The 27957-nt window shown below is 41.9% G+C and overlaps 1 protein-coding gene across 3 annotated transcripts in view; it reads right to left on the bottom strand.

Annotated features, from left to right (window-relative positions):
• Positions 1 to 25704, bottom strand: part of PIK3R1 (phosphoinositide-3-kinase regulatory subunit 1) — a 61318-nt gene extending 35614 nt beyond the window's left edge. The window contains exons 1-2 of one of the 3 annotated variants that reach the window (XM_076362446.1): positions 25689 to 25704; positions 19994 to 20757 (exon numbers count right to left, since the gene is read on the bottom strand). In XM_076362446.1, coding sequence (XP_076218561.1) covers positions 19994 to 20327 — 334 coding nt within the window. In that variant the 5' untranslated portion in view covers positions 20328 to 20757; positions 25689 to 25704. Of the gene's footprint in view, positions 1 to 19993; positions 20758 to 24517; positions 24540 to 25558; positions 25623 to 25688 lie in introns of those variants that run through there. The other 2 variants (XM_076362442.1, XM_076362445.1) reach the window with 2 other exon arrangements.
• Between the last annotated feature and the right edge of the window lie 2253 nt (positions 25705 to 27957).

Raw genomic sequence — 27957 nt, 5'->3', positions numbered from 1 at the left:
GAAAGTCATAATGTATAATGTACCAATTCTCCCAAAAGAAGTCTGGGGTCTCTTCACCCTTCTCTGACACAAAAATGAATGTTTGTCACAGAGCTGCTGCATTAATCAACAAAGAATTCCTCTAAGACAAAACAAAATTAAAGTGCAGAGAGAAAGAAAAAAAAAGATGGTGTTTAGCTTGAGGGAAGTTTAGCTGCACAAATAAGCAGAAGAATAAAACCACCAAGCAACACAGTGTTGAATACTATATTCCTTTATAATACTTTAATACTTTTAATCGTGGCTGCTAATCATGTTTCACACCTATTAATTTAATGTTTCATAAAGCCCTATTTCTACCATCTGTTAAAAGGGAAGTGATACTGTCTGTACTGGGAAGGAATTCTGTACATAATATTCTATCAGATTAAACCTCAGTAACTTTATGAATTATGAGCTGTCAGGGACTTTTCTCATCTGCTACAGAATATACTTCTTAGAAATAGGAACTATAAATAAGACAACAGATGTTCTTTGTTGGCTTCAACTGACGCACAGATCATTTTTAAAAAGCAGCCTGTCGTTAAGACTGTTGTAGACAGTATTCTGCTTCCCTCTGTGGGTGAGCTTTTGCAATACTCCTTTTCAAACTAGAACTGAATTTAGGATTTGAAATGGCTGCAACTATTTACAATTAGAATTAACATAATTAGAGAAACAAGCAGCCCTGTTCTGAGGAAAAATTGCAAGGCTTACAAAAAAAATATTAACTAAGTGCAATATTCTGGCATGCAGTACACTGCATTGTAATGCCATACATAATGCATAAACTGTTTCGCAAAAGAAACCCCCCAAAAAACCCAAGGAAGAGATGTGAAAACAGCCTGCTTATTCAACTGTTCTTTCAAAGAGCTGTGAGATAAGCAGAAACAGTAAAATAAGAAATAAGCAAGAATGTAGTAAAAGATGCCTTCTGCTTCTAAGTAGATGAAAGCACTCAATAAGCTGAGGAGCACAGAGGGGGCCCAGGCCAGACACCACTGGAGCTGAACTCCAAGCAGGGTGGCACCGGGGCTTTGTTACTGCCGGTCTCCGGGAGACATGCGTCTCACCTCCTTCCAGTGGTCTGGAGCACAGCGCATGGCTAGAGGCTTCCCACGCTTTTCTCAGTGATGGCAGACTGATGCTTAATTTCCTCGCACCCCTCATTCTCACGGATCACCCCAAGCCCTGTGTGACGTGCAGGAGCACGGCAGGTAGCAGTGTTCTCGCAGTCCCTAGAGCATCACTTTAAATAGAAGAGCAGGTTAATGTCTCTAAACAGAACGAGCCAGTACAATCCTCAGAGCATGATTCTGAGGACGAAGAAAGAAAGTATTTTAATAAGCCAACACCTATTTTTTGTGTCTTGTTGATGTCTGCAGGTTCCCTGCCAGCAGTTTTCAGTCAGAGATATTAGAAGATGAGAGATAAAATGTGGCGTGGGTACCAAGTTACTGCATCTCTACAAGCAAGGAGATGATGACAGAGGTGACAGTAAGGGAGGGACAGGACAGGGTCAACCAAGAAGCTGGACCCAGTGAAGTGCAAAACATTAACTCTTTCATCAAGTCGGGCTTGTTATATTCCCTCCTCCTCCTTCAGGATTGCTGCTCCAGGGCTAGAAAAGAGCTGAGCTCTACAAGAATTTGAGTAATTCTGCTCAGTTCTCCTCAGAGATATTAACTGGCAATGAAAAACTTACCATTCCAGCTTCTGGCAGTGGTTTGACATGAAACCATACATGATATCAAGAAGGAAAATATATGACACTGAATATTCAAGTGTAGTGTGGATAGCACAGGTGTGAGGACAAACAGCATGTTCCACTGGCAGCTGCACCTTGTGACCTACTTATCAGGTTCCCAGCGCAACCTTCAGGGTTATTGTTGTCATTAAATATCCAGATTGCAGTAGTAGTAGTACCTAGAAGCCCTTATCAGAATCAGAACAAACTTGTGATAGTTCTCTACAAACAAATCATAAGACCAGTAAGGGAGGTTTAACTAAGCTATGTCTTAGAATTGATGCCAGCTGCCTTCCCACAAACTCTACCTCGTCTTTCCCAAGGATATTAAAGCCATGATATTCTATTAACTTCTGCACTCTAGACTTTTTTTTAAAAAAGGAACAGTGAAACTCTAGTAAAAGCATAATTTATTTTCAAGATACTATATGTAAGTTAATACATTTACATGGTATTTTACTACAGTCACTCTACAAGCAGTCAGCAGCAAAGCTCCCCCTGTCTGATGCCTGCTATACTACACAGACAAATAAAGAAAACTACATTAGAAGAGCATCAAGACCACTAGGTCAAGCACTCAAAACTTAAGACAACAAAGAACTAAGACTGCATGTACAATTTGAATCTGAGTTCTTCCTTTCGTCTCTTTCCACATAATGACATAGCATTCTTCCCATGAAATTACTCTGCCCATTTCAGCACACAAAGCCTAGTGCTCTCAAGCGACAGAACCCAGCTGGAGAGTTGAGGTATTTATTACCTGGAGCATTATCTAGATTGTACAAGGACACATGGTCACCTAGTAGGCTCATATTCTCCTGTTTACTTTCCCCTTCAAACTTGAATTTTCTATTAGATCAACTCGGCTTCCCATGCAAGAGTACTTTGCTCCACAACTTGTTCTCGAGTTCTTCCTAGCAAGTGGGGAAGGAAAAACGTACTCGGTTGTTCCTGGAAACCTTTGTCACATAAGAGAGAGACAGCTGCCTGTCTTTTAAGGGAAGGAATGCTGATGTCCATCTCAAGAGGCACTTGAAAATTTTAGTTCTGGCCAGCTAGTGGAGAGTCATGGTGAGATGATTTCAATGAACTCCATCAGGTAAAACTTCACAGATCACGTGAGTTCCCGTGCTGGAACCGTTTTTACCTAAAAAGCAGTGACATGTATTTTCTTCTGTAGTTTGGCCCTAACCTACCAAGACTACTAACCTCAATTCCCTTTCCACATAACCATGGTGATGGTTAATAATGGTGCTCCAGCAGCATATGCTCTTTGTAACCGAGACAGGACTGCTGGATGGACATTCACTGTGAGATACTGGGAATGCTGGAACTCGCTCCAGAATGACCTGTCCCACTTGTAAAGGACCCCTGTTCCTTACTGCTGTTTCCTTTTTGTTGGTACCATGGATTTGTTTCTTACACAAGGCCATCACTGGTTTGTGATAATAACTCTGCTTGAGAAGCATATTTTAAAACATACTCTTTTTATTCAATAATCACAATACATAAAAATTCAGGACAGTACGTTGTTTTGCTCTGAAAGAATACTTTGTTTTACTACCTTTTTGCTGTGGAGAAACTAATGGGGGAAAAAATGCCAACAAATCCCCCTCAAACTATCCACAGGCAAGCAATAGAGAGGAAAAGAATAAGCGCTTCACTACTGCAAGAAAAAGATATTGTGTATTACTGTGCTTGAGAAGTCAAGTTGTTTAGATCTAGAAGATTTACATAAAAGCACTGGCAGAAGCTGCTGACAGATAAAAGCCAAAACAGCTCCTTCATCTTTTGGGAATTATGGGAAACATTTATAAGTACACAGAAAGTTAAAAATAATAAGTGTATAGCAGTCACCCAGAAAAAAAAATGCAAACAATGGTAACAGCAGTTCAGCATCAGAAGGGCTTTTTTATTCTGGAAACTAATGTATTTCAAATCAAGCCTTTTTCCTCCTCTTAAAAAAAAAAAAGGGGGAAGAAAAAGCTTAGGGCTCTAGCTGTAGTAACAGAAATACAGCAATGCTGAAAGGCACTCTTATAAGAAAGTAAAACTGGGTTAATCCTTACAGCCATTAAGCCATGGGCTGATCTGACATAGATACAGAAACAACAACATTATTAGGAAATTCCTGAACTGGGTCTACAGAGAGTTAATCCCACTATCGTCTTTAATTTCAGATGAAGAAGAAAACTCTCAGTCTGTATGTAATAAGATTTTTTCACCCATCTCATACACCTGTCGAGATTTCTCTGCATAGCAATGTCAGCATTCATTTCTCATTCCAATATATTTCACACTATCAAGATACTATACAAAAAGGATGTCACAGAACATGAAGTACATGTACTTAACACATGAACTTAAAGACGTCTTTTCCATAAACGACTGTTTGTTCACACTCCACTGCTGAAGTAACTTTAATTTAGATCTTAGCAGTTAAAGTGGTGAATGAATTTCATGGACCTTTACAAAGCAGTCAGGGTCTCAACTGGCTGGCTAACTGCAACTGGACAAAGACCTTTATTTGTGTACTGTCTACCATACTGCATTGCAGAAATTCATATAGTGCAAAATCTATTTATTGGAAGTGTAAAAAAAGAATTGAAAATAACAACAAAGATGGTGCTAATGAAAAGCTAGCATGAAAAACTGGCTCTTTTCACATCACCGTCTGCAAGCCAAACATTAACTGAAGTCAGGGTAAGGAGGTATGGAACAGGATTTCAGTCTGCATTGGGAGTATTCATTTGCAAAGAGACTAAAAGCAAGAGGCAAATCCTCTCTTTAAAAAAACCCAAGCATAATTCTAAGCACTTCAACTCAGAGAAATCCTTTTGCAACCTCCATGCAACCCTACAGCATTAAAGAGTTTCTTGGGGTCTAAAACAAAGAAAAATGTATCCCTCTTGAAAACAAGCAGTGTGTTGTGAAGGAGTGAGACTGAGCAGAAGAGGCTGAAATAACCGCAGAAAGTATTTTGTAAGTGGTCTTGGAAAGCCTAAACTGCAGAGAGACTGTGCAAACTAAAAAAACATACACATCCAGTTAAGAACTGACAACATGTTCCCCCTGTGATTTTTAACTCAGGTGGATCAAATGAAAGCTGCTCTTCCAAGGAAGAAGCCGGGGAGGCAGAAGCTCTTTTTATGTCCTCTACAAAGACTCAAGAGGCAAGCAAGAAGTACTCTGACCTGCTGCTTCCCTTCCTTGCCTCTGCCACCAGGCAGCTGCCCTACACTGGCCTACTCCAGCACAGGGGAACGTGCTGTGGACGTTCTCCAACTTCCCTATAGAAAATTCATGGGGAGCAGGATCAATGCTCAAGTTGACTGCCTCTGAACTCAGGGGAATACTGAGTGTATAAATGAGCATGCCAAAAAATACTATTCTGTTGAATATTTAAGTGCTGCAAGTGTACAGAGCTTCTACAGGTCTCACACACAAAAAACCCCAAACAGTTGTTCCACCACCCTGCTCCTGCCAATAAAGTTAGCTAGTCTTCTAACTAACCCATCCATATCTGAAAATATAATGGCACTATCTATCTATACATCCGTCTCTATTTCCACATATGTACAAACAGAGCTTAAAGCTACAATCACTCAGTTGTTTCAGAATGTCGATTATAGGATGCAATAAAGGAGTAAAAATACATCCCTGACTTGCACAAGATGTGATCAAACATGTGAAAAGGTTTTCCAGCTATGACTCACTAAGAAATGGGTGGAGGTTTGTAAGGCTGCTGGCTGGAAGGAGTAAGCCCTCTTCCACACTGGCCAGCAAGGACTGGGAATTGGCTGCTATTCTGTCAAAAGGCCAAGTATATCCTGGTTGTTTTCCTGCTATCCTACTGGGGATGGGGGGGGAGGAAGAGAAAAAAAGGAAGTCTTACATGTCTGTTTTTGTTATTGTGCTCCAGAGGAATCCCTTGGTCATCTTGCCAAAAGAAAGAACCAGAGTTACCTTTATTTGACCCTACTAGAAGGGAACACCTCTTTCTCATTTCATTTTACCTTTTTAAATGAATTTATTTATTTATTTAAATGTGGGCCATGCCAAGAAGGGAAAGGATGTCTCACTTCACTCCCAGATGGAGAATCCTTCCGAAAAAACAGCTCCCTGTCGAGAACAGAAGGAAGAGGAGTACATTAATTTTAAACTGACCTGATTCTTACAGGCTTACGACTCCATTTTTAAGCGTAGTTCACATGAACTGCCTGCTACATCGGACAAGCATCTTTCTACCTATCTCTCCTTCTAATTTTACCCCTCCAAACTTGTGCATGAAGCCGGAAAAACTTGTATCCTAATTAGCTCAGCCATGGCATCTTCAGAGAACTTTACTGAGGCTTTTACAAGATAAAGCTCCTCAAAAATGGTAGATGCAGCAGACAGCTAGTGTAACTCACCTAAGCTCTGCTACCCTACCACCAGGTACCTAATTCTTGCAGGACTCAGAATTGCGAATCAGGAGCCTGCCACCTCCCAAAGGGTTCTAATATTTCATGGTAAATGTGCCACTAATAGCCTCTTTTAGAGGTATCAGTATGAGCAATCATCTAAACCTAGGCCTTGTTTTAAGGAAAACGAAAATGCTTTTTTTTTTTTGTTTTTTTTTTTTTTTTAAAATACCATATTTCTTGATCTCTCAGGGGACCCAGCCCTTCTGCTTCTCTTTTTCTTGTGTTCCACTACATCAGTCAGCTTCCCACATTTCAAGCCTTGCTCTCAAACTGAGAACTCTTTGGAGACAGAGCAAGGTGGCTGGTTATTCTAATGGCATTCAGCTAAGAATAAAAAATGCAAAGGACCAAGTGAATATTCTAATCAGTGTTGCCTGAGGTTGCGAAGGGACCCAACTCGAGCAAGAAAGTCCAAGGCCACAGGTGTAGACTTCTCTAGACTCACATATTCAACTTGTTTGGCTGCTGCTTCCAAAACCTTGCAAGATAGTTTAGTTCTAAACTACTAAGACTGGGTTGGTTTTTGTTTTGCTTTCCCCAAAATAGCTACAAATTACATATCACCAAATTACATGCAGAAATTTAACATATACTGCGAGTTAATACTGTAGTCTTGCATTAAGCTAATAAAGACTAAGAACAAAGTTTCAGAGACTGTTAGAGTGTCCACTTATGCCATGGTCTGACAGTGCTTTGTAAAGCTTCAAAGCAACCTGTTTTGTTTTTTTTTTTTTAATGTGAGTCAGGAAAATAAGCATGGATTAAAGATTTCTGACAGGCTGTGAACAGGTGACCAAAACTTAACATGACAGAGAACTCTGTATTTTCCAAAACATTAAATTCATATTGAAATGAGGGAACTTCATGCTTTTACTTCTGCATGGCTATCAACTTGAGCCCAATAGAACAAATTGGAACCACATTTAAGTCTACTTTTTCCTGCTGGCTTTATAGCTTCCCCATGTTTTCTGCACATTACATGTTCTCTCTCTTTCTCTCTCAGCATTTGGTCTCTTTCTCCTTCTGGCATTCTGTAATCCTGCCAGCCAAAGAGCTTTGCTTTTAATAAATAGATCTGCCAACTTAAACACCAGTCTCCTAAGGCAATCAAATAATGAAACACACATGTATGTACTTGCACGTAATCTGTCAAATGCCTCTGTAGCCCACTACAAACGATTTTTGCAATTCAGGGTTTTCATAGGAGCATGCATTCATACACTCTTGGTTTTCAAAAATCAAATGCCATGATTCTTCAGAGTCCTGTGTCTTATTTGTACATACAAACCCAATGACCCTGCAATTTCCATATCGGTATCTAGAAGACACAAAATATGAAAAACCTAAAAACACAAAGGTTGTGCAGACAACTTCATATGGAGTAAGCCTATCCTTCAACTTGGTGTAGAGGCCTGCTGCAAGACAGCACAGATTCCTCCACAGCAGAACACTCTTCCCATGTTTCTAGTGTGTCTGGAAAGCTAATGAATAACCATTCCAGGTGTCAAGAGTATTTTTCATACCTCCCCCATTACCCATCTATCATCCACACTGAAGCTGCCTCGATTTCCACTTTCTAAACTAGTATTTCCCAAAAGAGAAATGCAATGTATGATGCTAGCAACAGAGTAATCCAGGCAAAAACTTTGTCACACTAGGATGAAGGTGCACTGCCACACCTCTTGATTAAATAAGGTTGCAGTTTGCAACATGGCAGAATAAAGATGCTAGCAAAAACATCTTTCAAGTAAACGAGTTACTGATTTGTATTAGAAAACTAAAATCAGGTTTCAAGGGCTGTAATTTACTATATAATATACTATAATCATTTGCAAAAATTCCTGCATTGTGAATCACAACTACAATACAGTGGAAAAAAATGGTGCATACTAGATATGCACCATAAAAACGCAAAGCAAAAAGTACTGAAAACATGCACATCCCTGAAATGCGTATTTCTATTGCAAGACATGCTTTACATGTACAACAAAGTACTGAGAACTTGAAATCTGAGAACTTTGAATTCTCAGAATCGGGAAACAAGTGAGACAACAGTAAATTATGTCACCACATCTGCTGAATCTGTGCACTCACATTCTAATAATTCTTTTGCTTTTGATGCTTATATTTGGATTCCAGCTGCTGAAGCTGGATGATGCAGGCAGAGGTATGCCAGGAAGATTTGTTCTGCAAGAAATCGTCTTAGACACCCAGTACTCAATAACTGAAGCCAGCCGTGGAGTAAGCAGATGGTACTCGCTCCTTGTGACAAATAAAGCCCTACACTGTGAAACCTAATGCAGTTCGGGTTCCTGGTTTTAGTTATCTCAATGAACATTCAAGTGTTAGAGTTAAGAGTTCTTTAAGTTAAGAGTTCTGTTCCCAGATTCAGCTTTTTGAAGTGTTTTTCCACATGACCTCTCTATTACAAGGAGATCAACCTTAAACTATCTTAAAACAGTAGTTATTTTTTTCATTGTCTTTTTGGTCTACCTCATTCCTCACAGGAATCATGATACCACCATTGCTCACAACAGTGAGCAGAAGATGACTTAGTATTTGTGAATATGAATATGTGGTTATCAGCCACATCACTGGAAAGAGCAGAAGAGGCAATGAAGAAACCTGTTTCCAGAGAGGAGCCTGAAGGCTGTGAAGAAAAAGTGGCTTAAGACCACAAACTAAACAACCAGAATGAAGCAATTCCCATTCAGTGAAGACCTCGACAATGAACAAAGCAAGGATAAGCGGCAAAAAGGGTCAGGCGACTATGTAATTAAAAACTGTATCAGATGGCATACACTACAAGAAGGTGTAATTACATGTACAAACACAAGTTTCAGATGCATAGTTTTGCAATCTTAGCAACGTTCTCCTACTATAGTGCATAATTCTCTGTATATATGCACATGCATGAAGGTAATAAAACGCTGTATTTATTGTAAATGTAATAATTTGTTACATTAACAGAATATACAATTAAAACTGTCACCATATAATTTCCTCAATTATAAAAAACCCTCGTTACTGTCACACTAGTTACTCAAACAGGCAGCCCTAAGAAAAAAAACAGGCTTGCCAAAGTATCTAGCAGCATGGAGTAAATTTTTCATATACATTAGTGAAGAGGACTGAATACAATGGAAGAAAATAACTTGGTGAAAATAATCTCTGTACTGTCATCACCAAATACCATTAAATGCGTGTGTGTGTCCCAAATGAAGACCTTTCTACTACTAAATTTGCAATTCTTACTGTATAATGGACATACAAATGGCTAAACAGTTAAGTCATCTACATTAAATATGTACTAAAGGGAGGAGTTTGGACTAATTAGGAACACGCTTTAAATCTATCTAGAAGTTATGAGCTTGATACAGGAATTACTGAGTGAAATTCCACGCCCTGCATTAGCCCAACACCCCAGAAGAAATGATCGTAACAGTGTTTCCGTTCTGTGACTTCAAAATCCGTGAAAGGACAGACAGACACTGTTCTTTACATCAGTGTTTATCGTGTAGTATTTCATGCACATTCATATTATATGCAATCTGGTACACTGGAATCTCTTCAGCACAGAGCTAGCATTTGTGCTCCAGACCCTAAAGGTGATGGGAATTTTGTCTGAGAGAAGTGAGAATAAGAACTGTGGGATTTGTCCCAATGCTGCTAAACTTTGACTATAGGTCTGATCCTGTTCCTTCTGAAGTCAGAATGGGTTTTGCCACCAATTTAAGGAAAAGTAGAAGAGGAGCCTGCTGCTTCTTGTATGAACAAGTCTTTTAAGTAAACAAAAAAAATCCCAACCATGTATAATATTTTCAAGAACATCAGTACTTTAAAATAATCTTATTTTTAGTTTGCATCCAAAAGGATTTTGAATAAAGCATTTGAATACTCTGTTTAGAAGAGAGCAGCTCACATTAACAAGCATGGGCATGTTCCATCTAAAATACCAGACAATTGACCACAGGATTTGATTGACTGGCTATTTAGATCAAACAGACAATGAAAAGCAAAAAAAAAAAACCCAACCATTCTCATCTTATTGGCGTGTTCTTACTGTGTCATAATAAAACCCTAGATATTTGTCTTAGAGGAAACATCTGGAGAAAAAGTGTAACAGTTGGTAACTGTCTTCCCCTTTTTTGCTAAACTGTACATGCAACTCAAAAATCCTGCATCTTAAATCACTGGGGAAGGCACCCACAGCCCACTATCCTTTTCAGTGCAAGTTTTAATATCGAAGATATAAGAGACTTTTAACTATCACTATGAGGTTAGTCCAAAGCAATGATTAATATTACGCACCACAGACGAATGCCAAATGTTGCTCTAGCAGACAGTCAGAATTCTCCCAAAAGCCAGAAAGCCGCTCAAAAGAAGCAAGACTTCATGCTAGTTGCTCTGTTGTAAACATTGTTAAGCCAGTGATTTAATATAACCCCCAAAAAGTGTCCTGATAATAACGGGATTGTGAAAATCTCTCAATTCACGTAGGGGGCTGCAGCTTACACAAACTACCAGAAGGGTTTTGGAGTTGTCAGCACTAAGTTTGACCCAAGAGGAAGTTAGAAAAACATGAAAGCGGTGGGGAATGCAAGCTAATCTTTCAACCAATGGTAATACATTATAAATACAGCACAGCAAAAAGAATTAAAACATTCATCCCTCTGTGCCCTTGAGGACCCCTCACTGAGTGAACAGAGGTCCTTTCTTTCCAGATATTTGAGATGAAATTTTTGCTACTTGCTGTTTTCAATATTCATTCCTTAACACTTTCTCTATTGACCAGGCCAGATTGCAAGTACCACTAAAAAACCCTTTATTCTCAGAACTGTCTTGCACTTGAACAAAAGGCCTCCCTAAATCTTTCTCTCCATAAGAAAATTGCTTATGTAGGCTAACGACTAGCTACGCAATTCTGGCTTCAGAACAATGGAGCAGATTTGTACTGGCAAGAATATATTCTAAATTATACTCAACATCTGTACAGATTTGACTCCAAAGTACCCAAAATAACTTGCTTCAGAATGTCAAGGGATGACATTTTCTGATGTTTCTCCCAAGGGAATGGCTATATTGCAAACAGTGCAATAAATATCTAATGAAGAATGAAAGGCTGTATTACAGTAAGAGGCACAAAGCCTGGTCAGCCAAGAGCATCCTAGGGGACCTCTCAAAGAGCATCAACCCCTCGCAGAAGACCCATGAATCAGCGGAGATGGGAAGACCATGGGAGCAGATCACACCTCGCTGCACCCCAGTGCCCTGGAGCCTCACAGCCCGTTGCAGACCACAGCAGGGCAGATGCCCCTCAAGCGTGCACCAGTCAACTAGGAGGAAAGCAGGAAATGATGAAGGGCTTTGCCATGGCCTCTGTCGCTCCTCACCTGTGCCAAGCAGCTGTGTCTCAGCAAGGAGACAATTCAAGCCTAAGTTCATAAATGTAACAGTCATTTTCGTGTATCCGTCCAGGTGCAGTACATGAAAAATTGTGAATTAGCAATAGAGGACTAGAATGTGTGGTCACAGGGTTGAACACCATGTGCAAGTAGGAAAAGGACTGCAAATCTTTGCCCTTAACTGCTATTTCTGCAATGTTCCTGGATAGAAAGATAACAAAACCAGACACAGATGTACCGTCTTATCTACCACTGCGCGTAATTAGTGGTTTCTTTCATTAATTCCCTAATTCAAGCACTTTGGTCTACGTCCAGCCAAGAACAGCTTAGGAAGAGGGCTTGGAAATTAAAAGGTAACATCACGAACTAAAAGCCTTCCCTTTGAGACAGACTGCTGGAGATGCCGTAACATGCTCCAAAACATGGGTCTGTAGCGTCTGATGCCATTTAAAAGTTTCTTCGCCAAGGATAATCCTCCATGCTTATCTGCTACCTACCAATCTTGTCCAAGTGGGATGAGGAGATCTAGGAAGAAATCAGTGACAGCACTAAAGTTTTCTCTCCTAACCCCAACAAATAAATTTCACTGTTGTATCTGTAAACAAGACATACAAAAGTGGTGCAGCCATGCCTCCTGGGAGGTGCATTCCCTCCTCGGACTACAGATCTCAGGTTGCGCTACTCTCCCTTCCTTCCCAGCTGGTGAGCAGGAGGCTACAGCATAGAAGTGCTCAGATATGCCGCATCCAACAAATCCAGTCCCACAGGGGAGAAAGAGCAAGGAAGAGACCCTTTGAATTACACCGATCTGATGTGTCTAAGCAGAATAGTTTGACTTTTGGCCAGTATTTTTACATTTTTAAGTGTGCATGTTTTTTAGAAGGAAGCATCAAAACTTTAAAGGAAAGCCGAGTTAACTTTGTTTGGTTTTCCAACATACAGAAACTCAATTTAAAAAAAAAAAAAAGGCAAAGAAACCACAGAGAAGAATCAGCCTCATCTATGCCTTGCCTATTTACTGAAAAATACAATAGCTGCTCAAGAGCTTCTGGAAGCTGAGTGGACCAGAAGTAACTGCTCTTCCTGCAGCATCTTCCCATCCCAGACACCACCAAGTGATCGGCCAGTATGAATGGAAACGGGTATGTTCAGACCTGCCAAGGGTACATCTCACATCTTGCCCTCAACACCCACAATCTCTAGTGAAGAAACTCAGAGATTAACCTCTGGGAAATGCTCTAACACAGCAAATGATGCCAAGCGTATACAAACAGATCCAGTGGATTATACAAGCAAATTGTCTGACAGCTAACTGAACTGTTAAAGACCTTTTTCATCATTCATGCCATAGTTTACATGGTGGTTTTGAAGTAGAAGATAGTCTTAAAAAGATATTTTTAAAGTGTAGAAACCATGTGCAATTTCATCTTTCCCTAGCTCAGGGCAGTAACATGTTTTTGAAACTCTGTCCTGAAGATTTTGATTATAGATCCTTATTACCTGAAAAGCTGTCAGCTTAAGTATTATTTTTAAATGCTGCCTTACATGCAAACTGTTGTATAAAGTGGATCAATATGTGAAAATAAAGAATAGTGTTTGGGTGCCATTCTTGTGGACTGCTGCGTACAGCATTCATAGAAGACTGAACAAAAAGCAGTCAAGTTAGTACAAAAAGTTACACCTGCTAACACTTTACCAAAAGACTTCAGGCAATGTCCAAGGATGCAGGCATTTCTATAACAAAGTGCAAAAAATGTAATACATAACAAAAAAGCAAAAAAAAAAATCTCTATTAGTGAAACCTCAAAATAGGATTGTATTTTAGACATGTATTTTGCTGAAAGCATGAACCGAAGTTACCATGTATTAGCCACGGTTATTACTTTTTTTTTTTTAAAGCCAAAAATTATCTTTAAATTCTTGTAAGTACCTAGATTCTCACCAAAGTATTCTCAGGACTTAAAATCCTTCTCCAGTTAAAATAAATATTTCTTTAAAATCCTGTAATTCCCCTTGTCATTCTTAGCTATGAAAATAAAGCAGTTCTTTGTATTCTAGCCTTCAGATTGATTTCATGGATGTTCATTACGGAAAGCAGCTTTGGAGCAGGACGCAGATGTGAAAGAGTACACAGCCAGCTGCAGTTACAACACCTGTGTTCTTTCACACAAGAAAATCTGGATGCATATATGGCATCACACAACTATTTAAGTGGGCACAGTTATTTGCTCTGGGTGCAGAATGATCCATTCTTGGCAAAGACTTAGCACCATGTGTTGCTGAAACTCACAAACTGATGTTATCATATGCAAGCCTAAGTAAGAACCAGTATTTTTTTCAGATGTTCCTGGATCACAGCTACAGGAGCAGATCAAGATGATTCAAAGGGAGAGGAGCAGGCTACTTCACCGTTGCCTTGTTTTAAATCTGCCCCAGGAGCATTCATGTCAGCAGGAGGTATTAACAGACTGAATCAGTATTACAGAAGGCTAAAGAAAGATAAGCAAAGTCACTCAACATAATGCCACTGTTGTAACTATAGAAAGGCATATTAAAATTGGTGCGATACAAAACAGGCAAGTATTTCTTGTAGCATCAAAATAGGAGTGTCTTATTCTTTCAGTTTCTTAAAACACAACGTGTAACAAAAAGCAGTATTTTTTTAGACTAATTGATACAGCTGGGGAGGAAAAAAAGATGCATTTCAGCCACACGAGCCTTTTCAGGTCTGAGGTCATCTCTGAGGATCAAAACAGGGTTCTGTGTGCCCCAAGTAATGTATTTTTCCCAGAAATATCAATTGCTCAATTAAAATATTCTTCTCAAAAGCTCTCTCTCACTTTTACTCTTATCCTTACTATTATTATTAAAACACAACATGGAAGATGCTGGGTTTGAAGCTCCTTCCTCCCTCTTGCTTCCTTCCTCCTCTACCAGCAGGTGGGGCCATGCATCAACCATGAACTTGCCCAGGTTCACTGTTAATGTGCAATTTGTACTAGTGCTTGCAAGCATATCCCTGTGCTCTCTGTGGTGCTTACGAAGACTTTTTTAGTTACCATCATCCTGATTTTATCACTGAAAAAAATGCTCTGCCTCACTTTAATGCAGCTTGCAAAATCTTCATTTTCATTAGCGATAAAGCAGGTGGCAAAAATATTGTTTTCAGATGCATGCGCTCATCTGGCAGCTAGAAATTTGCCTTGTACACCAAGAAATGTGACCACAAGCTCTCTGGCAGGAACCTGCCCCATTTCTCAGTGCAAGTCAAAAGCAACCAACTTGTGAAGTCCGTGACTGCAGGGCAGTTCTGATGACTGCACCAGGACAAAGGCTTACACTCAAACCCAGCTTTTTAGAATGAATCCAAGGGCTCTGGATTGAATGGCAAATACATTTACCAAATGCGATAGTGACTCATCACTTCACCCCATAATTTCCTTTTTCCATTTGCCTAAATCAGGAGAGATGATGACTGTTTTCTTTCCAATGGAGGCTCCAGGCTCACTGCATTCCGCTCACTCTTACGTCCCCTAATTTACAAATGTAAATAATTTTCAGAAACACAATCGTTCTACTGGCTTTATAGCAAAATTAAAGAAACAAATCCTACAGCATATTCAGTTCAAGCATGCACAAATGGTTTTATGCTCTCCGTCAGTCTGGATCTTTGTCAGACATTGCATAACCTAGTCTCTGAAAGGAGTGAGTTTCCAAATGTTCCGTGTCATTAGCTGTCTAATTTGCTGATCTGTATCTGTTCTAAGAGAAAAGCTTAAAGAAAGTTTGGTTTGTTTTTTTTTTTAAGACATCTATGTTATAGTTTCATCACAAGAAGGAAGAGCTTTGGATTATTTTTAGGCTCTAATTCAGCTGAAATGGTATGAAGTGTCAACATACACAACCCTTTTAAGTTAGACAGGAAGTCACAGGAAGCTCCAAAACATCAAAACAGACAAATTATTAATGTAAAGTTCTGGTCTGCCCTTCTGCAATCTGACCTTCATTTCAAAGTGGGAATTTAGCATCTCAAGTTAAATCTGAAAGTATTTCTGTCGATCAATCAAAGTTTTATGCTCCAAAGTCCGCTTAAGATCAGCCTTCACAAACCAGGTAGAGAAACAATACTGTATGAACCAACTCTGAATGTATGCAGCTGTATCAGATGAGCTGAATCAAAGTGCACAAAACTCAGCTGGACTCAGTACAGCTTAGGCACTTTTAATTTTCAAAGAGTTGGGCAAGACTGGGCTAAGTGAGAGGAACCAGCCCTATGTAGTTCCAATTTAAAAAAAAAAGCATTTCAAGAAAAAAAAATTAATATCAAATCTTTACTGCTTCATGTAAACTTCAGATGTCTAGTGGAGGGCATAAAGATGACCCTATACTGGGTCTCCACTGTTGCAAGTGCCTTGATCCTTCCAGCAGCAGCCAGTCACCCCTGCCTCGTGGGAGAAGAAACCTGGGGAAAAGGCAGGTTGGGCCAGTGAGAGCCTCACACCAGCAACAGGAATTAAATTTGCCTTGCCATAGCCCTGACCTGCACCAGGCCTGAAACTGAAAGGTGCTAGAGACTTCCTGGGGCTCTTGTAGCCCCTTTATTTTCATATATTTTCAGATGCAATAAAAAAAAAAAAAAACCAACAAACCACAAACTCAGACTAAATCTACTTCTTTACTCACAAAGGTAAGGGGAAAACGGGCAAAATGCAACAGTCCCAAAATTTCAGTCAAGACGACCCAGTTCTGGTCTTGACCAATGGTTCTAGAAATTTAAATGGGTCATGGATAAAATAAAAATCTGGGGAAAGATTTGACTTAAGTGTTGTAATAAATAAATGAATGTTTTAACAGATTCTGAGACCACCAGCAGTTGTATTTGTTTTCAGACTGGCTTTTAATATTTAAAGAGCTCCCTATTTATAAGTAAGACTCTGATTGCATAAAACACTTGCCTGATGAGCAACTCTGCCCGTGTTACTAGCCTCATTGACTGCAAAGTCTGTTCAGATATCTATGATTATTTGTGTATGAGTACTGCAGCATTCTGAATACTGGTAGCATTGTGCCTAAACATTGCAAATTTGGTCTAATACAAAACAATCTGGACATCGGTGAGCAAGTGATCAAGCTTAACAAGGCCAGGGAAAAAAAATTCAGAATAAATAATTAAGTATTAAAGACTACTGAAATGATCAGAAAGTATTTTCTTTAAAAAAATAAATCTATGTATGTAGTAAAATTAAAAGAACACATATGAATATATATAGTCTTTAAAAATCTCCAATTAAGTTTCTGATATTCTTATTCAACATATGCACAACAGAGGTACATACAGAACTGACTCTTCACAGAATGAAAAAAGTATATGGATTGCAAATAACTGAGGTACATTAAGAAGTCTGCTTCCAGTTCTCCATTAATTTGTCATTTCGATCCACAGCAGTTTCAAATCATCAAGTACTGAAAATGTAAACTTGACTGTATTTGGTCAAGCAAGTTTCATACTATACATGAATTTATTTGAAATACACTCTAGAGGTGTAGGAAGAAGTACCATCCTGGGAAGAATCTTCTGGCCCACTGCCCATTACATTGGCTGCTGGACAATATTAACTGTGCTATTCCCTGCACCAAATCATATATACAAAAATAGTGAAGCCACCTGGAAGTCAAACGTACATTGCTACATTATTCTTTATCTGAACTGTATTTCTGCCTGCACCTCTGGTTTCACCATAGATATAATTTTTGTATCATTCTGCCCACTTAAAAATTTTACCTTCATTCTGTTTATTATAAAACTCTTTCAGTGCAACATTCCCAGATTTGTTTCTAAGATTTAAAGCGCTCTCTGCCTTAGTTCTTTACAGTAAAAAGATCTGTAAAGAGACCACTTATTACTACTTTTCCCAATTTCTTTTAAGTAAACATACATTATTTTAAAAGTAATTAAACCTAACTCTTGAGCTATTTGGAGTTCAAATTTCAGTGTTTCCCCTAATTCTGTTGAGGGGGGTCTGATCCCTGGTCCTAGGGCATTACTGAAGGTGCCTAGCCTTTTACACAAAGCTTAAAATCTTTAATTCAAAAGGAGTTACGGGAACTTAGCTTATTTTTTTTTAATCAGAAAAATACAAGGCTGGATTGCAAGCTGATTCGTAAACATTTTGGAGCATGGTAGGATCATGTGTGTAGACTTTGAGATTAAGATTCTCAGTTAAATTAGCACATTTTCTTGTTTCAAATCCCCACAGTGCTAAGCTATTAAAAATAAATACATTGTATGCAAATAGTACTCTGTCTAGAGGCAATAAACTTCAGTTTAGGAGAGATCTAGTCACTAAGGCTTGTGGCACTGTCTCATCCCAAGGAAGCAGAAAGCCTACATTTAAGCAAAGCCCCCCAGATCTGCAGCAGAATTTCCCAGAGTAACTCCCAGCAGCCGAAACTCCCATAAATGTCTGTTACAAACGCAGTCCTGGGGCAGGCTCGGAAGCTGCAAGATTAACACCAGGACTTCGCAGCGCACAGCTGTGGCCAGCTCAGAGTGTGGAGCTGTGAACAGGAGCATCAAGCAAGCTTGAGTACAGAGACCAGGCAAGTTACAAAGCACTATTTTAAGTTTAAAGCAATAAATGCACCAAAGTCTGGGATGCCGGTTACTTCACCAAAGCATGCACATGTAAAGAATGAGATTTTCTTTCCACCCTCTGCCTCTCAAAATGACCTGTCAGCATTGAGGTGTCTATCCAAAGAGCCATGTTTATTCTGCAGTTACACATGATGGAGACAACCATCTCTGCAGGTGGGTTAAGAAAAAAAGTCACATTACTTGATCAGCACATATTAATATCCAATACAAGGAATGATTAAAGAAGTAATAGTGTTTTCTTTCAAAAGCAAATACCCCATTTTCAGAATTAATCTAATGAGAAACCGTGAGATTCTAATCACTAGAGGCTAAGAGTTCGAGGACTTTAGAAATAGGGACAGTATAACCTAAAATGCCACTACACCCCCATCTGCCCCACCTTCATTCTAACAATGATGTACACCTAGGCATTATATACTTGCAAGCAATTCTTGAGGGCTTAAGAACATTGCTGTGTAAAACAGTTCAGATTTACTCTTTATTAAGCCCCCAACAACCTAGAAATGCTTCTGCCAGGTTTCCACTTGGTTGCCACATACAATTTTCTGTATTTCCATTCATATCTTCGTTGATTATCAGCATAGCTGAATATAAACTCATAATAGGCACAGTGGGATGGAAGCTGATAAACTGATACCACAACCTTGCAAGTGATGCTGCAAACATTTCTATGGAGGCAAGAGGGTGATGCTACTATCCAGGACTATGCTGTCACTGTGAGAATCAGGATCACATAGTACAACTCGTATTTCCTACAGCTAGAAACACTGACAATTTAAGACGTATTAGATGTTGAAGCAATATAAGCCATTCTAGACTTTTGAGAAGTGAAAGACCAATGTAAAATCTAAATGGACTTGGCTTGTTGATACGTAAAACCCAAATATCTGAATGTCAGTAGGTAAAGGAGACAAATCACTTGGAGGAAGGGTGTTGGGTTTTTTTTATCCTGAAGTTTTTCCAATTAAAAAAGAGAAAAGACTCTTTCTTCTATTAACAGAAGAGTTCTGATCAAATTCTGAGTTCTGCACAATACACTGTTGCAAATGTAGGTTAGAAAGCAACCTGTGTTTAAACAAAGGAAATATCTTCCTTTGTTTATATAAGTGCTATTTTTTCTACTGCATGCACTACCCCCAAAAAATGCTAAATCTGAATTTCTCTTTATCATCATTCCATTGTTCATTTTTAAATACCTGCTCTTACCTTTAATGCCACAGGTAAACCTCAATGACAAAGTACATATTTTTTGCTGTTAGCAAGGGATTTATGATAGGAACATACTGTTTATTTGGAATTCGTACTGTCGGATTCACCAAGAAGTTTCTCAATAGTGAGTTTGATGAACCACAGAGGGAAATACTTCCACCAGCTTCTTAGAAACCTAAAATAAATGCTACCCTGCTCGTTCTCCATTTAAGTCTTTACAATTGTGAATTATAAGCACGCTTTCCAACCTGTGAGATGTACCTCACACTAAGTCATTGGTCTCTGTGGTGCCTGAGACAAAGCACATGAAACTACAAAGTGTGAGCTAAATATTCTGAAGTAGAAACAATTCTTAATTGACTGAAATGAGCCATGTGCTAAAAAAGCTGATCAGCAGGTGTTATACACATAAATGTACAGACAGACAAGTCTACGAAACAAAAATATCTGAAAAACATGGGGGCAACACGTGCCTTCTGAGAACAGTACTGACCTTGCTGCTCACTCTCTGCTTCAACTTTTGCAGGACTTGGTGCTACAGGAAGGGGTCGAGGAGGACGAGGCTTTGGAGTCGGGGGAGATATTTTTTTTCTTCCAATGTACTCTACGTAAGTTCCTGGGAAATCCCCCCTCTCCCCTGTGGTTTCATTAAAGCCATTTAACCAACCAATTTCCTCAGGCTTTGCTTCTTCCCCTTCACTGAATCCAAGTGCTAGTAAGGTACCTTTATTCACAGTTAATATATCCCCTAAGTGCAAGTCAATGTCTTCTTCTCGCTCTTTTTTGTAGTCATATAAAGCTCTGTATTGATATCCTTCGGCACTCATCTTGGCAAACGATTTAACATTCAAAAGTGTTATCAAACAGTATGAAAATGCAATTGTCCAGTTATGTTTTTATGTACAGAGAGATTCAAGATGTATTAAATGGGATAATAAAAATGTCAATAGCAATGTCTAAGTAATAAAATCCACCAGAGAATCAAAAAGCACCAGGATCTGTCATTTCACTGCTGATGTTTTTACTGATGTATTTATTCTGAGTCAATGATTGTTGCAGAAGTATGTGTTCCACTTCTTCTATGTCTAGCAATATTCTTCCAATTAGTTCCTCTTCTGGGCTTGCTGGCACTTCTGGGTCTCCATACTCAAGCTCAGCTGATTCTTGTAGCTAGTCACACCTTCTTCATTTGTACTTGCCACAGATTGCCCATGTACCTTAAATATTCTGCCACTGAACTCTGCACACATGCTCTTCCTGGAAAGAGAAGAGAAAACTGGTGAAATCATTTCAAATTCTCTTGACAATGGTGAACTTGGGATTCCACTTATGACTTAAGCTTTCTGCAACCCTGGCAGAGGTTGTATCCCACAAAAGAGCCCTAAATAACAATAAAATAAGGCAACGTCACAAAAAAATCTGCCAGCTAACACTTGTGTTTTTATAGAGGATGTATGTCTAATTACTTGAACCAAATTTGCACCCCTGCAGTATGAGACATGCTTCCTTCTCTGTGGCTTATGGCTACTGAAGTCTCAGAATGAGAGGGCTAAGCCCTGGAGCTATCTCTGTAGTGCAATATTTAACCTGGCAGCAAGATTTTACATGTTATCTCCCTGAAGACACACGGCCACAACCCTTCTCCAGAAGAGGTCTGCCAGGACAGAGGAGGAGCTCACTGTAATTAGTGCTGACACTTACCACTGGGGTATTCAGTCTCCTGCTGTTTATGCAGAGCATGAGGATGGGCAACAATCCCCAGCCCAAAGCCTATATTCCAAAAACCTACTGGTGGGAGCGGTCTTTTCATAATCTGCAGGAGAACCAAAAAGTCCAAAATGCTTTTACTTGATGAGTACCATATTTCTGTTTTCTTAAAAAGAGGGGCTTCCCCACTCCCCCCAACATACAGATGTTTAATGTGTTTATGGTATAATACTAGAAAAACAATCAGCAACTGAAACAGGCACACCCAGACCACCTAAGCAGCGCTAGCAGGAGGAAAGTATCAGGGTGTATGCTTAAATTACACTAAAGGCAAGAGAATACAGGCCTGAACATTTGACTCAAGGTTGCCCAACCATAAAGTAAAAAGGAAAAATATGACTAAAAAAGAATCAGTTTAGGAAACAGTAGCTTAAAGACATATACAACAGTTAAAGTTTTCTAAACATTATTTCAATTGTTACTCATTTTCATCTACTTAAAAAGGCAAGCCCAATCATAATTTGAAATGCTACACTACGAACCAGAAAGTGCTAACTTCTCAAAGTTGCATTGAAACTCCTAAACTACAGCTGAATAAAAAGACCTGAGGGGGCTCTGTAATACCAGTAGGTAAAATATTGACTGTGTACTAGGTACTTAGTGTATAGAAAGCTGATTTTTTTGACAAACACTTCCTTTTACATTATAAAGGGACACCAGTAGACAGGGCTGCAACAGGGAACCTCTGACTGCTCTTTTCCACACCATTTTCTCTAATGTCTCAGTCATCAATTCCCTGGAACATGACTAACTGACAAGCTAAACAGTGTTTGTAAGAACGTATAGGGGCTTCCTTTGCCAGTGAATGACCCTGATCCCTAACTTGTGTGTGGCTCCTCTTCAGTCCATCAGGTCTAAATATAATTCCCTACAGCTTATTGCGCAACATCTGCTGTAACAGAACACAGAAGGTCTTCTAAGTTCTCAAAGAACTTCCTTATCATCGCTTCCAACCAGTTTTTGCTGTAGAAAAGAATTATCTGAGCCTGAATTAGACTTCTCGTTTCAAAAAGCCTAACACAAGTATTTATTTTAATAACTTGCGAATCTATCCATGTGGATTAGGCATCCAGCTCCCACCAAAGTTTTAATGAGAAATTCTTGCAGCCACTTCTGAAAAACCAAACTATGCTGCTTAGCTCACACTACCAAACATCACAGCCTTTGCAATGATCGTGAAGAGAGTTTCACTGATACTTCATTTTGCCTCTTCTACCAGAGGACAGCATACAGACAAGAACTAGAGGGGAAAAAAAAAGGCAACAAATCTAAAGCACAAGTATCAATTAAATTGTACAGAAGCCTTTTCAAAAGAATGGGTTCCTCCCATTTCACATAGCAAAGGAACAAAATGCACTTACACACCTTAGATCTAAGTGTTGGAGCTAATCTAAATGTTTCCAATCAAAACCAACTACGCACAGCAAAACCTGCTAGAAAATTACCACTTTGACTACATTAAATAGTCCAAAATATTTATTTTCTTTTTAAGAAAGGTTCAACAAGTGCTCTGCTACAATTACTCATTTCACTCCTACTGCCTATGGGCATTCTGGCAGTCAACGAAGTAAGTCTTCTAAACACTCCATAATTTAACTGACTTGACCTACTCCTCTGATCTTTTATTATCAAATGTATCATAGCAACTTTATGGCCAGATATTTAAAATGAGTACTTGTGTCTCTTATGCTTGGTCTGACAATACAGAACTGGAAATGTTATAACAACATAAAAACTGCTTATGACAGTTTTTAAGCATATTTTAAAAACTCAAAAACCTGAATCAGATAGGACAAAAGGTCTGATTTACTTGCGTATTAGAACAACTCAATGCAGTTACAGTAGCAAAGCTTCCCTAAATCCAGTTTCCCTGGGGCTCAGAGCTGCAGTACCGGTTCATACTCACTCCTCAGGACTGCCCTCAGCACAAGGTCCCCAGCGTTCTATCTCCCAACGGATCTACGGTTCGTGTACCTGGAGACACTCCCGTGGGTGAGCCATGCTGAATTTCTTGGATTTATGCCTTTTTCTATTCTCACTATCTGTCAGCTTTGGGGATGGAGAAAGACTCAGACTCCAAGAACCTTGCAGACAGCCGTAACGCAGGGACAGACACCGGTTCTCCACACCAGCCCAGTAACAGTGCAGCATCTCCAAAGAGCTCTCTTTGACAGTTCTTTACTTACTGCTCTGTTAAGATCCCATATAAACAAATTCCCTTTACTCCAAGTGAAGTTACATGGTCTCTACACTCAGACATTTTGACTCAAACTGACTTAAGCCGATTAGTCTTAAATAAATAGCTCGGAGACCATCTTAAGTAGAGGGGAAAAAAACCCCACCAAACACTTTAGGCACGAAACATTGTTATATTTGAGATGATGTATTACTGGATTTCCATTTGGCCGGTGCAATGGAAAAGGAGGAATAAATATTGTAAGAGAATCAAATGCTCATTTGTTTTTTATTTACTGTCTAAGAGCTTGATCCCAATGAAAGACTCCTGAGTTCAGGCAGAATTCTGGTCTCTCAACAGAATGGTTTATGTTGGGCATTTAAGCAGCTATAAAATTTAAAGTTCCACAGAAAGATGCAAGACATTCTTGTAAATTTAAGTGGAAAAGGAAGGGGACATGAAAGCTTCCCCTCCACTCCCCCCTTCTCCCCCTATTAAAAATGATGTCTGGCTCCCACTCCACTGGTACCCAAGCATTTCCTCCCACACTAGCTAGCATTCCTTTGGTGACTGAGAATGAAAACTTCTACTCTACGAATCCACGTTACTACCAGCCCAACCAGAGGGGTGCACGTGTCTTACTGATACAGCACCCCTATACAAGACAGCAAAGACTTTCTTCACCTTTATATTAACACATTTAATAACCACATCTCCTCATACCGCCATCTCTCTCATACTTATTCCAAAAATCCCCAGGGAAACAGTGCCTAACACGAACTTCCCTTCCACTGCAATTATGAGCTTCGTCAATAGAAGAGCAGACTAACATACTTAGGGAGGCACTGAAATAAAGAGAATTGAAGTGTAAGCAGGGAATTTGCTCGGAGACTGACTCTTCTCCCCACTAGGTGTCTACACACCTGTAACTCAAACTGCAGTTATCTCTGAAGTACCATGCTGCCGCTCTCCAGATGGAGATGACCAAGTTAAATACCACATTGGAACACTATTTTCTGCAAGAATGTGAGGTCCATGATATATCGTGAAGAAGGAGATGCATACTTATCATACCTTTATACCACTGTGTGGTATACAGCTGTGTGGAAAGAGTCTGTGGAGATTCTACCGCCGAACAAGTTCAAATACGTACACACAGAAGTAGTACATTAACCTCACTGTGGACACTGTAAAGCATGTCCCATTCTGAAACATCTCAAAGACTTTATATGGGCTGCAAAGCTATGGAAGAAGGCAGGGGAGCATCAAGACCATTTCAGAAAAAATCATTAAAATAACAATAATAATTAAAAAACCTAGGAAGGCAGTACAAACTGAGCCTCCATCCTGTTAAGAGGCCGGCAAATTAACCCCTCCGGGAGTCCTGCACCGACGTGCACCCGGGCAGCGGTCCCCGCCGCAGAGCAGCCTCTCTCCAGGCGCCGGAGCTCGGTCCCCGCGCCCCGGCCCCACTCGAGGGGCGCAGCCCTTCCACCGCCAGGGCAGGGCTGCGCGGAGACGGCGCTTCCCGGCCCGGGGACGGTCGCGGAGCCGCCGGGACCGCCCTCGGCGGAGACCCGGGGACAAGCAGGCTCGACGCCGCGCCGCCCGCTCCCCCCGGCGACGGCCGCCTCAGCACTTCCTACGGACACCCCTTCCGCCGCCCCGAAGACGCCAACCGGGCGGCGGCACCAGCCCGGCTCCCCACGCCGCACGGCGGGGCCGGGGCTCCCGGGCAGCCCCGCGGTCGCCGGGCCTCGGCCCCGGCACAGCGCGCCGGCCGCCCTGCCCGACCAGGAAGTGCCGGGCCGGGCCGCCTCCGGCCGCGGGGGGGGAGAAGCTCCGCCGCCCCCGGGGCTCGGCGCCGGCCGCAGCGGGCGGCCCGCCCGGGCCTGCCGCGCCGGAGGGCTCGGCGGCGCCACAGCCGGCCCCGGACGGGGGAAAAAGTTGCAAAAGGCGGCGGCGCTCCCTCTCGGCCTGTCACCCCGCAGGGTCTGCCGGTGTCCGGGTGCCGGGCGGCCGCACGGCCCCGCACCGCCCTGCCCTGCTCCCCTGCCCCGGCGGCCGCCCGCGGGGCAGCGCCAGGTGAGGCGGCCGCGGCGGCACTCGCTTTACCTCAGTAACGGCGGCGGCGCCGCCACCGTCTCTCTCCCGCCGCCGGGCAGCCGCCGCCGCGTCGCCCCGCTCTCCGCCGTGCGTCCGCCCCACCGCGCGCCCGAGCCCCGCTTCCCCCGGCCGCGCTCACCGCCCCAGTGCCTCAGCGGCGCCGTGCCCGCCGCCGGCGCTGCCTCCGCCCCGCCCCCCGGCGCGTCCGCCAACCCGCGCCGCCGCCGCCCCCGCCCCCGCCCGCTGACTGACGGCGGGCGAGGGGCGGTGCCCGCCACCGCCCGCCCCCCGCCCCGGCCAGGCGCTCGGCGGAGGCCGGGCCTCCGGGCTGGCGGCTGGCGGGGGCGCGGCGTTGGGTTGCCCGCAGCTCCCGCCCGCGGCGAAGGGCGTCCAGGGTCGCCGACCCCGGGCGCGGCGCACGACGGTGCCAGCGAGGCCCGGGCGCCCCCTCGGCCGCGGAAGGCCAGGCTAGGCCGGGGAGCGGCAGTGAGAGGAACATGTGCTTCTGGCTAGTTCCTCTTTGGGGATTTTTCTCCTCGTTTTTCTTTCCCACCCCCCCAGCTTGATGCAATATGTTACGTTGGTGGAGCGTGCCCAGAACAAAACAGCCGGCTCTGCACCCCGGTACCTGGTCTGTGGGTGTCCGCCTGGGTCCGGAGTAGGGTCATGCTGTGCGGCAAGGCGATGGCAGCCTGCCGTCCCTCGCCAGGCTGCATGGGGCACCAGGTCCGGATCTGCTCCCCCAGGGGCAGCCTGGCGGCAGCCTGCCTCGGACAACACGTAACAGGCCATGGTCCTCCCTTCAGCCCTGTCCAGCCCTGCGCCATTAGGAGCCCCGTGCTGTGCCGAACGCCTCTCAGCCCCAGCCTAGCCAGAGCTGCCTTGCAGCAGGCACAGCTGAATGGGTGGAGGTGGTAGCTGTCTGCAGCAGCAGAGATCTTCAGTTGATACCATTAATTACCATCGCACGGTGCCTAAGTTTGCTAGGCTCCATGTAGCACAGAATAAAATGACATATTCCTTGCCCCAAGGAGCACACAATCTCCAGTGGATCTGACAACACGAGGGTGTGACACAACACCACGAGTTTGCAGCAAGGGAGTCGTGTTGCTGAGGTATGTGTGCTGTGTTTGAACAGGTCTCTGTTTATCTTTAGATACTAAATATGCTTATATATGTTACCGTGACTCAGTTCTTGTAGGTGTCGCTGTGAAAGAGGAGAAAGTGGTTTAAGCAAAGGTATAACACATCCAGGCTGGCAGGGAATGAACGCAAGGGCAGCTGTGCAAGAAGCAAGCTAAAGGTTCATTGAGACCTGTGCTGTGAATACAAGTGCCAGGGGTTGACCTGATGAAAAGCAGCCCAATGAGAGATACGTAGAACATCAAAAGCAAGATCAGACATTTTGTCAGGACAGGGTGCAAGGATCAGGCCTTGAAATACCCTGTGAGAAACTGTAGGACTGGTAAAGTAAGACAGCCTGAAGTCTTATGATCAAAAGAAGAGTACGTGTTGGCTGGGGGGGGGGTGGGAAGAGTCCACCTTGCTTTAATTTGGCAGCTGGGCATTCTGAAACAGCAAATTAGCTTATAGTCTGATCATGAACAACTGAGAGAAAAAGTGGAAGTTTTACTGCAACAAGGTGTAATTAGTTTTTGCCAAGTGCAATACGTCAGAGTGTGGTTTTGGAATCCTTAGACTTTCGGAGGTATTTTTCCTGAAAAATGTTCTAAAACAAGAAATTTGGTTGTACCGAGTATGGGGAAAAAGTGGAAATCTCTTACCAGCTATACTTTCTTTAAAAGGTGCTCTTCCATGGCCTCCTATGCTTTGGAGAGGATTTTACTTTTTTCCCCATTGAGTTCCTAACTTTGCAAGCTTCCAAGAGACACTAGAAGGTTGTTTCCTGACACCCATTAATCATTTCTGCATTGATTCATTAGGATTCTGTTCACTTCAGGACTGCAGATGAGAGAAGATGACAGCTGCTAAGGCCTCTTGGGATGACAGCGTGGATCTGACCCCACAGGGGTGTGACAGAGCACTGCAAGGCTGCAGCCTTGGAGTCGCAGGATCCAGTCCCCAGAAAATGGTAAAAATGTCCTCATTAGCCTATCTGGCAATCTAAACACACAGAATGACTTTTAAACTAAACACTCCTTTGGGAACAGAGACTGGTGTTTGTACGTAAGCAAAAGCATTGCTGTAATTTAAATACTAAATAGTAAAATTGTTGAGGGAAAACTCATACATTTTTTTGTGGGATTGAAAACACAGGCAGAAGCAGAGTTAAGAAAGAATGTTCCATTTCTTCTGTCCAGACTGCTGTCTCTGGCATTTGTTGTTGCTGAGGGCAAAAACAGCATGGATTTTGAAGGGGATTAGACAGACTGGCTGGTTGGAATGCC

This window comes from Aptenodytes patagonicus, chromosome Z (assembly GCF_965638725.1).
Source record: "Aptenodytes patagonicus chromosome Z, bAptPat1.pri.cur, whole genome shotgun sequence".
Lineage (NCBI taxonomy): Eukaryota > Metazoa > Chordata > Aves > Sphenisciformes > Spheniscidae > Aptenodytes > Aptenodytes patagonicus.
Note: the sequence above shows the minus strand (reverse complement) of the source record. Positions and strands in the feature narration are given on the sequence as shown.